The sequence below is a fragment of the Haliotis rufescens genome, unplaced genomic scaffold (assembly GCF_023055435.1).
Source record: "Haliotis rufescens isolate VD_foot unplaced genomic scaffold, xgHalRufe1.0.p SCAF_29, whole genome shotgun sequence".
Lineage (NCBI taxonomy): Eukaryota > Metazoa > Mollusca > Gastropoda > Lepetellida > Haliotidae > Haliotis > Haliotis rufescens.
Window position 1 is genome coordinate 3,369,588 of NW_025963990.1, and position 15,252 is coordinate 3,384,839.

General features: G+C 41.0%; 1 protein-coding gene across 1 annotated transcript in view; it reads right to left on the bottom strand.

Moving 5' to 3' along the window:
- The window catches only part of LOC124144437 (collagen alpha-5(VI) chain-like), a 34,424-nt gene extending 24,008 nt beyond the window's left edge, over nt 1–10,416 (bottom strand). The window contains exons 1-8 of the mRNA XM_048402786.1: nt 10,326–10,416; nt 8,081–8,119; nt 6,859–6,941; nt 6,121–6,192; nt 4,918–5,068; nt 2,957–3,042; nt 2,186–2,257; nt 1,728–1,830 (exon numbers count right to left, since the gene is read on the bottom strand). Coding sequence (XP_048258743.1) covers nt 1,728–1,830; nt 2,186–2,257; nt 2,957–3,042; nt 4,918–5,068; nt 6,121–6,192; nt 6,859–6,941; nt 8,081–8,119; nt 10,326–10,347 — 628 coding nt within the window. The 5' untranslated portion in view covers nt 10,348–10,416. The remainder of the gene's footprint in view (nt 1–1,727; nt 1,831–2,185; nt 2,258–2,956; nt 3,043–4,917; nt 5,069–6,120; nt 6,193–6,858; nt 6,942–8,080; nt 8,120–10,325) is intronic.
- Between the last annotated feature and the right edge of the window lie 4,836 nt (nt 10,417–15,252).

A 15,252-nucleotide genomic window follows, 5' to 3' on the forward strand; every position in this document is an offset into this window, starting at 1 on the left:
AGACATGGTTTGTCCAACTTATAAACCGACATATCGCATAGACAACGTTTTTAATTAAAAAAATGTAATAAAAACTCTCAAATGTATAACCTGTATCTGAGATGAAAATATCGCCTGCAGTCGTGAACCCGGTTCAATGAAACCGGTGACCTCAGCACGTGGGTTTTCGCAACGGTGCGAAATCTGCACGTGCGTCTCGCAATGGCACGAAATCAGCACGTGCGTCTCGTAGGCTGTTCGTAGTTTTTGTTCTATAAGGGTTTACAATGATTGTAAGCCCTCCGGCGAGGTGTTACCACAATTTCAAAAACTCCATATCGAGTTACACAAACAGCCAGTTGGTTTTTTAAATACAATTAATGTTAATTTTAAGTGGAATATCACTTTAACGAGGTTTTTAATTTACTTTGCACTACCGTTATACGTCATATACTGCACAATGTTTTAAAGGGACACTGACATATCACTATTTGCATATGCCTATATTTGTTATTCATAGATAAAAGTATCCCTATTAAGTTGAGTACTTTAGTATACTTTAACATATTCTCATGTTGTGTTTTCCACGCTGAAAAGTTTTGAAACTTTAGGTGTGTTTAGGGTTCTTCTTTGGCTGGTCACCTTTTATTGTCAAACGTTCAATGAGTGAGTGAGTGAGTTGGGTTTAACGCCGCTTTTAACAGTATTCCAGTTATATCACGGCGTGTCAGCTTAATGTTGGAGGAAAGCCCGACGTGATGCAGGTCTCAGACGTTTACCACTTCGGTGACACCCACGAGCACGGGTATGGTGCTGACAAACCTAGAAACATAATCGGGGCGAACCGGGATTCGAACCCACAATCATAGCTAGCTGGTGCTGACCAGTGAGACCGCCTCATCTGTTTCATATTTAGATCTATGCACAAAAATTCATTGTGTCAAAAACTCTCCACGAAACTGTAAGACAAGCGGGATGAATTCAACTTTCCAAAAGTCAAGTTTCCCTTCATGTCGAGCAATATTCCCCAGCTCCAGCCTTTGGTGTATTCATTTCACAACCTTTGATGCACAATCGATCATGCTCTTTTTCGAAACTTTCGTCATATGACTTTTGCTCAAAAAGCCTCAGCAAAACTTTCAAAAAGTGTTATGATAGACAAGCGGAGGACATTTCAAATTTGAAATATACTACTCAAAAGAAGTTTAGGATCACCTGATTCTTTCATACTACTATAGGTAATCTCTCATGTCGTGACAGATTAACTTTACCAGTATGAGGTGAGGTGAAATTGGGTTTAACGTCGCGTCCAAGATTATAGCACTTATATAGCGACGTGCATGCACGTGTATGTGTGTGTGTGGCTGCTTGTACTAGTCCGGACTGATGCCGATTTATAGTGCTAGCTCACTGAGATACCATGCCGCAGTTTAACATGAATACCCCACTCAGACACAGTATACTGACTCCGAGCCGACCAGTCCTTGTTTTAGCCCCTTAATGCCGAGCGCCAGACAGGGTAACAACAAGTACAATCTTTTAACGTCTTTTTGTATGACGCAGCCCGGGATCGAACCCTGGACCTTCCGCTCTCCGGGCGGACGCTCTACCTCTAGACCACGGAGGCGGTTTTACCAGTATGAAAGAATCGGGTGATCCTTAACGTCTTTTGAGTAGTATAGTTCAAGCGGTGTTAAACCCAACCCACTCACTCACTCACTAGTTATGTTTCGCCCATGCTTCCTTACCCCTGTGGCACTCGTAGTTACAGGATGACGTGTTGCAGCAGTTAAAGCACAGGTCCACCACGTTGTCATACTGTCGCTTGGAATGGTGTTTGGCATCACATTGCTGAAGTATATATTGCTGGATATATATGTCTTAAATTTAGGCCTCAACACCCGATCCCGTTAGTCGCCTCTTACGACAAGCATAGTCGCCTTCTACGGCAAGCATGGGTAGCTGAAGAACTATTCTAACCCGGATCTTCACGAGTCTTCTTGTATATAGGACGAGATAATATTTGCTGTGTTGAAATGTCAAATTTGGGAAATTATATTTGTGATAACTGTTGAATGTAGCCTCTTTCGCTTCCTTTTTCGTGCAAGTTTAGAATTTATAACATTAATAAACACACAAGTGTAGCTAAAGTTCAAACCAATCAGAAACAAAGTTCTAAATGACCGACTGAATGAATTGATCATACCGACTTTTTGACGCAGCCCGCGTCATACAGTTGTCCAAAGGTGTCTGTTATCTTTTTTTCGATAAAGCATACCTGTGATAAAAACATGAAAGGAAATAACTGATAAATCTGCATTGAAGGATAACAATATATCAGAATAACATTATACACATTTCGCGCCTCCGTAGGGACGATGTTTTACTCTATTTGCAAGCATCCATTTATCCCGGCCCCAGGATTATTTTAACAGCACTGTATGTCTTTCTATGAAATGTATTTCACAATGAGTGAGTGAGTATGGTTTTACGCCGCTTTTAGGAATATTCCAGCAATATCACGGCGGGGGACACCAGAAATGGGCTTCACACATTGTACCCATGTCGGGAATCGAACCCGGGTCTTCGGCGTGACGAGCGAACGCTTTAACCACTTGGCTACCCGACCGCCCCTATTTCACAATGAAGATAAACGACATCTGGCGGTGCAGTAGTGTCAGGTCATTGACCTCGACTCATGATCAGAGATGATCCTATCGACACATCAGTTGATGTCGCACCAGATTAAATTAAGATTTTAAAAACAGTTTGTTTGTTTGTTTGTTTGTTTGTTTAACGCCGCAACCAGCAGTATTCCAGCTATATGACGGCGGTCTGTAAATAATCTAGTCTGGGCCAGACAATCCAGTGATTGACATCATGAACATGCCATCGATCCACGCAATTGGTTGCTGAAGACCTATTCTACCCCGGGTCTTCACGGGTCGTTTAGCTTCAGTATTCAATGGCAGTATACCTCGTCTGGTTCACAGAAGTCTAACTGCGTACAGTAGGACATGTTCTGCAGACCCACACACGTTGCACATTCCAGTTTCCCAGTATCTGGTGGAAATTGAAAAAAAAATATATTTTCTTAAAATCTAATAGCCAATAATTGTTAGAGAAGTATTTACTTTTAAAACAGGCCTTCAAACCCGAGATCTGAAACTATTTTTACAATTTGCAGTTAAAATGTTTGGGTGGTGTTGTTGTCTTAGCAATATTCCAGCTATATTGGGTCAGTCTGTAAACAATCGAGTTCGGTCCAGACGAGCCAGTGATTTATGTGACCGAATCGCAGAGTCTCACTTTCAAATCCATGCAGTCGCCTCTTAAGACATGACACCCTGCATCCCAAAGTGTAATTAAAGGAGGAGATATGGATGCTGATATATCTCTCTCGTTGAAGTTGATATTCATTCAATAACGACAATCATACTATTATAATTTACCGGTATTCCTGTACAGTGTCCAACAGGTATCTGAAAATCCATGCTTATCCATGCTCATTGGGGTGTCCTCACCTCCACCTACGCCTCTTTGGAGTGTCGCCTTAATCCATTAAAAGTGACGTCAAACGCTGTGGTCAGTGTTATGTACTGTTGTTGAGTGTGACGTCAAGGGCTCTGGTTAGTGTTATGTACTGTTGTTGAGTGTGACGTCAAAGGCTGTGGTAAGTGTTATGTACTGATGTTGAGTGTGACGTCAAAGGCTCTGGTTAGTGTTATGTACTGTTGTTGAGTGTGACGTCAAGGGCTCTGGTTAGTGTTATGTACTGTTGTTGAGTGTGACGTCAAAGGCTGTGGCTAGTGTTATGTACTGTTGTTGAGTGTGACGTCAAACGCTCTGGTTAGTGTTATGTACTGTTGTTGAGCGTGACGTCAAACGCTGTGGTTAGTGTTATGAACTGTTGTTGAGTGTGACGTCAAAGGCTGTGGCTAGTGTTATGTACTGTTGTTGAGCGTGACGTCAAACGCTGTGGTTAGTTTTATGTACTGTTGTTGAGTGTGACGTCAAAGGCTCTTGTGAGTGTTATGTACTGTTGTTGAGTGTGGCGCCAGAGGCTCTGGTTAGTGTTATGTACTGTTGTTGAGTGTGACGTCAAGGGCTCTGGTTAGTGTTATGTACTGTTGTTGAGTGTGACGTCAAAGGCTCTGGTGAGTGTTATGTACTGTTCTTGAGTGTGACGTCAAAGGCTCTGGTTAGTGTTATGTACTGTTATTGAGTGTGACCTCAAAGGCTCTGGTTAGTGTTATGTACTGTTGTTGAGTGTGACGTCAAGGGCTCTGGTTAGTGTTATGTACTGTTGTTGAGTGTGACGTCAAAGGCTCTGGTTAGTGTTATGTACTGTTGTCGAGTGTGACGTCAAACGCTCTGGTTAGTGTTATGTACTGTTGTTGAGTGTGACGTCAAACGCTCTGGTTAGTGTTATGTACTGTTGTTGAGTGTGACGTCAAACGCTCTGGTTAGTGTTATGTACTGTTGTCGAGTGTGACGTCAAAGGCTCTGGTTAGTGTTATGTACTGTTGTTGGGTGTGACGTCAAAGGCTCTGGTTAGTGTTATGTACTGTTGTTGAGTGTGACGTCAAAGGCTCTGGTTAGTGTTATGTACTGTTGTTGGGTGTGACGTCAAAGGCTCTGGTTAGTGTTATGTACGGTTGTTGAGCGTTACGTCAAAGACTCTGGTTAGTGTTATGTACTGTTGTTGAGTGTGACGTCAAAGGCTCTGTTTAGTGTTATGTACTGTTGTTGAGTGTGACGTCAAACGCTCTGGTTAGTGTTATGTACTGTTGTCGAGTGTGACGTCAAAGGCTCTGGTTAGTGTTATGTACTGTTGTCGAGTGTGACGTCAAACGCTCTGGTTAGTGTTATGTACGGTTGTTGAGTGTGACGTCAAAGGCTCTTGTTTGTTTGGTGTACTGATTAAATGTATCTTACCTTTTCCCCCACACAGGTGCATGTTGCACAGATCTGTATCACAACACTGTTCACACACATGAGCTGCAATGTTCTGCCGCTTGCGCCCTGTGAGGGCCATGTTAGGCTGGAAAGCGCCCTGAGGTCTCTTGTACCCCAATGCAGCACACGACTGAAGGAGAAGATGGGTTCAGATGAAACTGTTGAGTTGGAGAGTGGTCTTACATTTTATCCAGCGATGTGGTTCAATACCCGAATTGTATTGCATTTGTTTTACCTAAAACGGTTGTATTTACCGTCTGAGTATTATACGCGTAAAATTGTATTTCAAATCCATGTATACTCTCCAAAACAAGAAACGCATGACCGATTGCATTAAAATGAGTATTTTTTATTTTACCAAAATGGCTTTAAAAATGTGGAAATACGCCATAGATCATCTACATCTACGGTGTGATTATTTGGTATTGGTAATTGTGCCATTTGGTTTGAAATTTACACTTAGGGTATGTTGTTCACAAATTTCTAAAACATGTCGCCCAAACGCCACCTTTAACGTTTCAAATATGCACATTATGGAAAAAACGTAAAGGCTCTACCTGGTTATGAAAAGAAAACATCTGTCTACAATATTTTTGAATGGTTTTGATCTGTGGCAATTCTATGCCTCTCCTATGGACCAATCAGATTCCACCTCTCGTATCACTTGCATTTGCTCCAGTCAAGACGATCTGATCGATAATCAAGGTCTATATTGTGATAAAACGGGTCTTACATCGCGAAGTGCATCAGATCACGTGAGCACCTTGATTAAAAACATGAAAAGATTTCGATTTCGTTGGGCGGTTTTGATTGGACTATGCATAGACCATTAGTCCAGCCAAAATCTAACTCCATAATACCAGCCTAGTTCGGCAAGGGTGGAAACTGGACTTTTAAAGTCAGTTAACTCTCTTGCCTCGGGAAGGTGCAGAAATACCAGACTTGCTGAATATCTTCTTGATATTGGACATTTTATACATTTACACAAACGCAGACAAGTGCACATGGATACTGCAACTGCTCTTTCAACGGGTACGGAATAAGAAGCTATTGGATGGGGATTAGGCGCAAAACAATGGCGACTGGCCCTCTTGGTTGAACGTGTTATAATGAGGTGGGGTGGCAGGCGTAACGCTGGGACAGTATGGACAGGCAATGGTCGTGTTTCTTAATGATACTCACGGAAGTGAGTTTACAGCCAGTGTCGTACAGGATGTGCCCCAGATCTGTGATGTACTTTTCAGTATGACAGATCTGAAACAAGTGTTGGTAGATTTTTGTAAATGCTTGCCGTAAAAGGTGACTATGCTTGCCGTAAAAGGCGACTATGCTTGTCGTAAAAGGCGACTAACGGGATCGGTTGGTCAGGCTCGCTGACTTGGTTGATGTATGTCATCGATCCCAATTACGTGGATCGAAGCTCATGATATCAATCACTGGATTGTCTGGTCCAGACTCGATTATTCATAGACCGCCGTCATATAGCTGGAATATTGCTGAGTGCGGCGTTAAACAACAAAACTATTTTTTTTAAATTTAAAAAAATTATATATCATATGTCATATGAAACTATCTGTTTTCTCTAACTTCTTTGGGCTGGTATACTTAGTGTCTACACTTACAGTGAAGTCGGGTTCACTCGAACTCCATTGGCGGGGTAAATTGTTTATATTATGAATGCGCCCCTTACAGAAAATACCATGGCACTATGAAATAACTGAACAAATTGAACAGCACTTTAGTCGAAACGTGTATATAGAATCTAACAAAATAGAGCATGACATGACGAACAGAACTTATAAAAAAAAAGTTACAATCAATTTAAGAGAATCATATAGTGGCCACGTAGCATTGTTTTACTTCATTCTGGATATTTTATCGTCAAATATGTCGTTTAATTAATTCAGATAATCGTCTCACCTCGATCTCGTCGCATAGCACATCCTTCTTGCAGTCCTCAGGTTTTGTCATTCTACTGCACTCCAGGCAGCGAACGCGGCTTCCTGGTAAATATAGCCACAAAACCCTTCCCATATCCAATAGAAATCTCTGCCAAAAGCAGAGTCGATTGTACAGTCCGACTATATCATGAACATGTGTTTATGATTCACTATCAAATAGTGATGATACCAGGTGTTGGCGAGAGGTTAGCGTATCCTGCCCCACCGGTGGCACCGTCACATATACCAGGTAATCATTAGTATGTCTGAATAGTAGATACACGACGCCATGTGTGTCCAATTGATGGCGTTAGCCGAATGTTTCATATGTCAAATTTTGTCTATATTCAAACAGCCACAAATCTTGAAACTCATAATGTAGTCCTACAAATGTTTTTGTTGGTTTCTACGCATACTATATATTTTTATTATTCTACTTATTCATGTCAATGGAGATACATCATGTTATAATTAAATGGTGTATTTCATGATATTGATTACGTATCATTGTTTCAGTAAAAAGGATATGCCTTGTTTCTACGCATACTAGCCAGCGGTAACACGTCACTGACAATTTCTCGCGTCAATGTTTATTTGTTTTGTTTGTTTGATGTTTTACGCCGCACTCATCAATATTCCAGCTATATGACGGCTGTCTGTAATTTACCCAAGTCTGGACCAGACAATCCAGTGATTGACCTCATGAGCATCGACCCACGCAATTGGGATACGATGACATGCATCAACCAAGTAAGCGAGCTAGACCACTCGATCCGTTAGTCGCCTCTTACGGCAAGAATAGTCTTTGACGGCAAGCATGGGTTGCTGAAGACCTATTGTTTCAATGACTACCGCCTGGCTAGCAGAATGAAACACACTAAAGAAACACACTGAAGATGACCTGGCGTAAATTATTTAATCAATAATTAATAGATATGCATGTCGACACAATTAAGCTGAAAACGATATTCATATTGACATGCTGAATGAGACAAAAATACTTGTAGTGAAATGTATTACATGCCCAGGATTGCGGGATTTGAATCCCTTTCGCCTTTTTCAGACTTTCGTTCGTTTCACAAAATTGTTATGAAAAGCATTTGTCAATAAGTGCAAACACTGATCAGTTTTACAAGACGTTCCATATTAATTCATTTGTCTGATTTATCCTGTCACTTTTACATTTGTATATATGCACTTACCAACAGCAAACTGAGCACATCCCACAAATGCCACAACAACTGAAGCAGAAATCCATGCTGTTATATAATTTTAACTCAAAATATATTTTAGTATATACCGTATTCGACGTAAAAAGCGCCCCGCTCCAATAAGCGCCCACGGCGATATTGGCTGATATATTGGCTTGTGAACGATCCAAATTAGCACCCCATCCGATTGATCAATGTACGCAAGACTCGCACTCGTGTGTTATATGCACCCTTAATTATGGGCAATTAAATTCTGGAAAATATATCTGTTGTGTATGATACGCACATACCTTTCTTTTGTTTCATTTCAGGCTGTCAGCATAAACCACGACGTTTACGATCTTTTCAATTATATTCTAATAAGAGACCCCTATTTCTAATTTTGAGAGCGCCCCGGGTGCTTATTAAGTCGAATACGGTAGTTTTTGTTATTCATGTGCTCCACTCCTGTATTTTACCCTAACGTTTTACAGCTAAGGCACGAGGATTCTTATGTAATGTTTGTAATTTGAACAGTGTCGTGACGTCAGCTAGTTATGACGTAACTCCAGAAGTGTACTTTATCGTAGGATATGTCGAAGAGTACACTGAATGATATTATAAGCAACGATCAGCCAATCACCGAGCCTGATGGTACGATGAAACACGATCAACCAATCGCCGAGCCTGACGGTACGATTAAACACGATCTGCCAATCGCCGAGCCTGACGGTACGATGAAACACAACCAGCCAATCACCAAGCCTGATGGTACGATCCCTTAAACGCCTTTTAAGGGCATTTATTCTAACCGGAACGTCTACGTACGTCTTCACACGCGGGGCGGTCGGGTAGCCTAGTGGTTAAAGCGTTCGCGCGTCACGCCGAAGACCCGGGTTCGATTCCCGACATGGGTCCAATGTGTGAAGCCCATTTCTGGTGTCCCCCGCCGTGATATTGCTGGAATATTGCTAAATGCGGCGTAAAACCATACTCACTCACTCACACGCAGGAAGTGGAACCTGTACATTATGTCAACCGTAAACACCTTGGTTAGAACAGGTCTTCAGCAACCCATGTTTGTCGTAACAGGCGACAAACGGGATCGGGTGGTCAGGCTCGCTGACTTGGTTGATGCATGTCATGGTATCCCAATTGCGTAGATCGATGCTCGTGATGTCGATCACTGGATTGTCTGGTCCAGACTTTTACAACAGCCGTCATATAGCTGGAATACTTCTGAGTGCGGCGTTCACAAACAACACCGTACATTATGTAACGTGCCCACTCCATCACCTACGTCAATAATGCCGCACGTTGCCGGATTGTTAAAATATCAACCTGGATGATTGTTTTGTAAGAAATGAGCGTTTACAGGCACGCGTTACTACTGTATTACGTCACATAATGTGAGTCAAGAGCGTGTCCAAAGTGAGGTGAAATAAGGTTTAACGTTGCGTTCAAGATTTTTGCAATCACATAGCAGTTAACATAAATACTCAACTCAGACACCGCATACTGACTCCGAGCCGACCAGTCCTGTTTAACCCCTAAATGACGAGCGCCAGACAGGGTAACAACAAGTACCATCTTTTAACGCCTTTTGGTATGACGCGGACGGGGATCGAACCCCCGACCTTCCGCTCTCCAGGCAGACGCTCTACCACTAGACCACGGAGGCGTGAACTTGGGGTTAGGACTTGGACGATAAGCAAGTGAATTCACATAAATCTGACCCAGATTCTGCAGGCACTTTTTGTGCATATAAATAGAATACCGATACACCTGAATTATTGCAATATAACATTGTTCAGTGAGTGAGTATGGTTTTACGCCGCTTTTTTGCAATATTCCAGCATTATCACGGCGGGGGACACCAGAAATGGGCTTCACACATTGGACCCATGTCGGGACTCGAACCCGGGTCTTCGGCGTGACGCGCGAACGCTTTAACCACAAGGCTACCCGACCGTTCCTAACATTGCTGAGGCAATGTGTCCACGTATCATATAATCAATTTGTACGACTAAGGCACACACGTTACTGTCTAATATTTATTGTCCACCATCCTACCATCGCTTCAATGCCATGTATAAAGTTGACATCGAAAACATTTATCTGTAAAAGTATGTATCATTGACTGAAGCAAATGTTTCATATAACTTCACAACTGTTCATTGTGGGTAAACAGACTTAAGACGTCAGTAAGCGACATATTTCCTATACCTGTAAGGTAACTAAAAGTTGCTATACTTACAAAATATAAAACTGTTATCCATATTCCAGTGCCTGTGTGTCACTTACATGTAGGTCAAAGCTTGAAAGAATACCATTTGTGCGGTTCTTTACCTTAAATTACAAAGACCCGTAGATAAACTATCACACAAAGAGGTCAGCCAATCCTTGCTTGTTAAAATTATCTTGAAATTGTAATTTTATCTGCAACTATTTGGTGTCTTGAAAAAAACACCTGATACAATGTATAGCTTTAGATTCATTGCACTGACGATATGGTGAAAACTGGCAAAAGTTGTTAATAACAGTACTGTGGAAATGCAAGAAAAATGTTTTTGACCGTTATAACAAGATAGAATGTATCAGTGACTGGTGCTATTGAAATATCAAGACACTACCGTTCAACCTACCAGTGGTTGAAGTATTGAGCCACAAGGAGTCCTATCGACAATTTTACAGGAGACATATTCGAACGAATCACCAAGTTTAGATTCCTTGTTCAATGAAGCAAGTCTGAAACGGACTATAAAAATATGCGCACGAGACTCCAATATATCTTAATAATATAGTCTTCATAAAACATCTAACCCACACCAAATAAAGTAAATTAATGAAAATTCTAGATGTGCATCTTAGAAAATAACAAAATGACGCTTCGTTTGTTTTGTCACACTGCTCCCATAACGTATGTTGCATTACACTTGCATAGCCATGGTACACGACACGGAGTATGACGTAGGAAATGTGTACAAGTTCTTTACACTTGAGGGAGATGGAAGGAAAACATTTATTAGTTTAGATAGGGTTATTACCGAACTGCCCAAGCTCTTGGGCTTTAATACCAAGTATACGGTATGATAAATAAATTTTTAAAATGTAGGGGTCGTCTCAAAACCAAAACGGATATGAGACAGCTTTGATAAAGTCGTGATTAGGCGGACAGTGTAAAGCTTTATGAATTCGGGAGGAGATTAAAAAACCCATTAATTATTGCCCTCCATGGGGTTTCGATACATTGCACGTGGCGATGACCGGACAGTTTTCAGTGGGAAATATTCACAATTCACATTATCTCCGCACCATTTAGGACTGTAGCAGTCAGGGCTTCCAGATCATTACCCGTGATGAAACATGGGTTAATACGTATCATTCCACTGACTACATGTGGCTACGTCTGATGGAAGAAAAGCACCCATGGTACCATCAGGAAAAGGTAATCGTGTCATTGTTTCTCATGCCGGAACCTGTGATCAGTGGCTTTTTTATGGATGTGAGCTGGTTTTCGAGGCGAAAAAGAAAACTATTGATTATCATTAGAATATGAATGGTGATGTGGTCAAAGAATGGTTGGAACATCAGCTACTGCCCAATCTAAACAACCAGAGCGCCATAATGCACATACAGTAAACTCCGGTTATAACGAACACGCTTATAACGAACTGACGGATATAACGAACTTACTTTTTAGTCCCGACTATTTGCTGTAGTTATGCTGTATATATGCTTATAACGAAATACGGTTATAACGAACTAAACGCCAGGTAATATAACGTCAAGAACCAGATACTGTCGCGCCAACCATGATGGTCTGAAGACGACCATGCTGGAATATCTGACATCTTGCAATGTCGACTTCAGACCATCTGAAACATGGAGAAAATTCGCCTGAATAAAAAAACCAGTAAAATACAACACACAACGCCGTCCTACGTCCGCCAGTCAGACATAGTGAGCTCAACCATATTGAGTGAGTGAGTGAGTTGGGTTTAACGCCGCTTTTAACAGTATTCCAGTTATATCCCGGCGTGTCAGCTTAATGTTGGAGGAAAGCCTGAAGTGATGCAGGTCTCAGACGTTTACCACTTCTGTGAAACCCACGAGCACGGGTATGGTGCTGAAAAACCTAGAAACATAATCGGGGCATAACATAATTAATGTTTTTAATCAAGGTGCTCACATGATTTGATGCATTTCGCGATGTAAGACCCGTTTTATCACAATATAGACCTTGATTATCGAGCCATTTTGTTTGAAGAAAATGCAAGTGATACGAGTGGTGGAATCTGATTGGTCCATAGGAGAGGCTTAGAAGGGACATAACTCGTAATAACCACTGGTGGCGCTACGATAGAGCCCAGGAATTCCAGCCTAGTTCGGCAAGGGTGGAAACTGGACTTTTAAAGTCAGTTAACTCTCTTGCCTCGGGGAAATAGGCAAGAGGCTAAAGATGACGTCCTTGAAATAGGACGTCGGTACCGCCAACGTGACGGCGTAGATCTCGGCCTTGTAGCTCCAGTTAGCACACGCTAGGGGCAAGGTACAGATTCAGATACGTCATCAGCAGGGTCAGATACAGGTTAAAGAAATCATCTGTAGAACAAATACTTCTTGATTCAAAACCCCAACCTTCCAATATTCATCCCCTTTCACAGCTTTAAACAATTTCACCATGTCTCCAAGCAACCATAATACACATACAGTAAACTCCGGTTATAACGAACACGCTTATAACGTACTGACGGATATAACGAACTTACTTTTTAGTCCCGGCTATTTGCTGTAATTATGCTGTATATATGCTTATAACGAACTACGGTTATAACGAACTATAAATAGTAGTCCCCTTGAGTTCGTTATAACCGTAGTTTACTGTACATGCATCATAGTTGCTACCCCGTCAACGCATATCTCAATGAAGTACAATACCAACAATATTTTGAGACCACCCAAAACTCAGGTGACATTTGCACCTGTGAGAACGCACGGTCATCAACCTGGGACATGTGTTAGGTAATGATTACCTTAGGGTATAGGCCGTTTCATATATGCACGACAAAACACGACTTTTTTCGAAGTTTATCATCATTTTACTTGTAAAAGTACCTTCTTTTAGTAATCAGAGTGTCAGTAAGGATAGTTTAGATTAGGTAGATTTGCGTTATTTTGATTTATGCTATTTTCATAGACCTATTTATCGTATTTATTAAATGAAGCTTAAAAAACTGTTTTCCTACATTTCCGGCAGTACTTAAGTAACAGTGATTTCGCACAATATAGATAATTGATTTCTGAATGACAAAATGTTTTCATTGCAAAGGTGATTTCGTTTTGATGTTTTAAAGGGTATTCATTGTAAATATTTTATCCTGCATTATCCCACTATCAAATACTTTAATTCATGTGATTACATATTCATTTATCGATGCTCATGATGTCAATCACTGGATTCTCTTGTCCAGATTTGATTATTAACAGACCGCCGTCATACAGCTGGAATATTGCTGAGCTCGGCGTTAAACAACAAACAACAAACAAAACAAAACATATTCATTAAGTATTTTTTTAAATGTATTTAGTGATACATGTATATTTGTTTAAATGTCTCATCATATAAATTTGAACTTTTAAGCCTGCTCTACATATCTTGAACTTTTAAGTTCATGTATTAAAAGAGTCGGTCCCTACAGGAGAAGTTCGCTATTGGGAGGGTGAATTAATCACTCTCGCCATACTTGTTGTTTGTTTGTTGTTTAACGCCGCACTCAGCAATATTCCAGCTATATGACGGCGGTCTGTAAATAATCGAGTCTGGACCAGACAATCCAATGATTGATATCATGAGCATTGATCCACACAATTCGGATCGATGACATGCACCAACCAAGTCAGCGAGATTGACCACCCGTTCCCGTTCGTCGCCTTTTACGACAAGCATAGTCGCCTTTTACGGTAAGCATGGGTTGCTGAAGACCTATTGTACCCCGTATCTTTAGTTAGTTTTGTATCATCACTATTTGATAGTGATTTCTAAACACATGCTCATGCAATAGTGGTACAATAGGCTCTGTTTTAGTAGATATTTCTCATGAACATGGATGGGTTTTTTCGTTTTTATTTATCTTCATGGTAGTTATTCTGGTTTAGTAGTAGCTTTGTGTAGAATCGTTACCTAATGTAAAAAATGGTTTAACCTAACCCTTTCACGGTGCGTTGTAGTGTCGATGATGCCCTCGTTGGGTGACTAAATCTAATCATGTTTTAATCTAAGTATAAGGATTTTAACATGTGGAAGATCTTAGAATCAAAACATTTCGAAGATCTTGCAAAGACATAAACCAACGCCAAGGGTTTCCAAATTGGCAGTGGAAATAATGAGCCCAGTAACATGAAAAGGAGGATGTGATTGCGACGTGTCACCATGGTGATTCTGGTCCTATCCGTTGGCCTGGATCGTTTCGATTTGCTATAACCAGACTCGGTGGTCCAGGGACGTCTTCACAAAGCGATCTTAGCGCTAAGATGATCGTAACGCCCATACATAAACATAGGCTTACGATAGTCTTAGCGCTAAGATCATTTTGTGCAAGCGGGCCCAGGTGAGCAAGAGCGCCGTGGCACCATGTTCTGTAGAGATGGCATATACCCAAGAGTAACAGATAAAAACAGGGTCATATTTTATATTACCAATGACCAGTGACTCGCAACCCCGGAAAAAAACTCGTTTGTTTCCAGACATAAATATGTTCTCTTCGGTACACATAGAGAATCTCACCCGAGTGTCTTTTGATATCAAATATATCGACACGAGTTGATAAAAGTGGAAACATTCCGAGGCTTGCCAAGGATTTTTGCCACTTTTATCAACGAGTGTTGATTCATTTGATATCAAAAGACACGAGGGTGAGATTTTATTTATCATCCAACATCATTCTTTCAACTTTTTCAATTTGTAGACAGTAATTAGCAGTGTCTTCAGTGTAAAAAGTCCTGAAAACAGCTTCAGTAGCAGAGCCATTTGTTATGTCATTTGATTGTGATGTCATGGTAACCAATGACGTCACAATGGTCTGCAAACCATTGTGATGTAATTTCATTGCAGCCAAGCGATATCTCCTGTTGGAGCCAGTTTTGGATGATAAACACGTTTATCTGAAGGAAACACATGTACA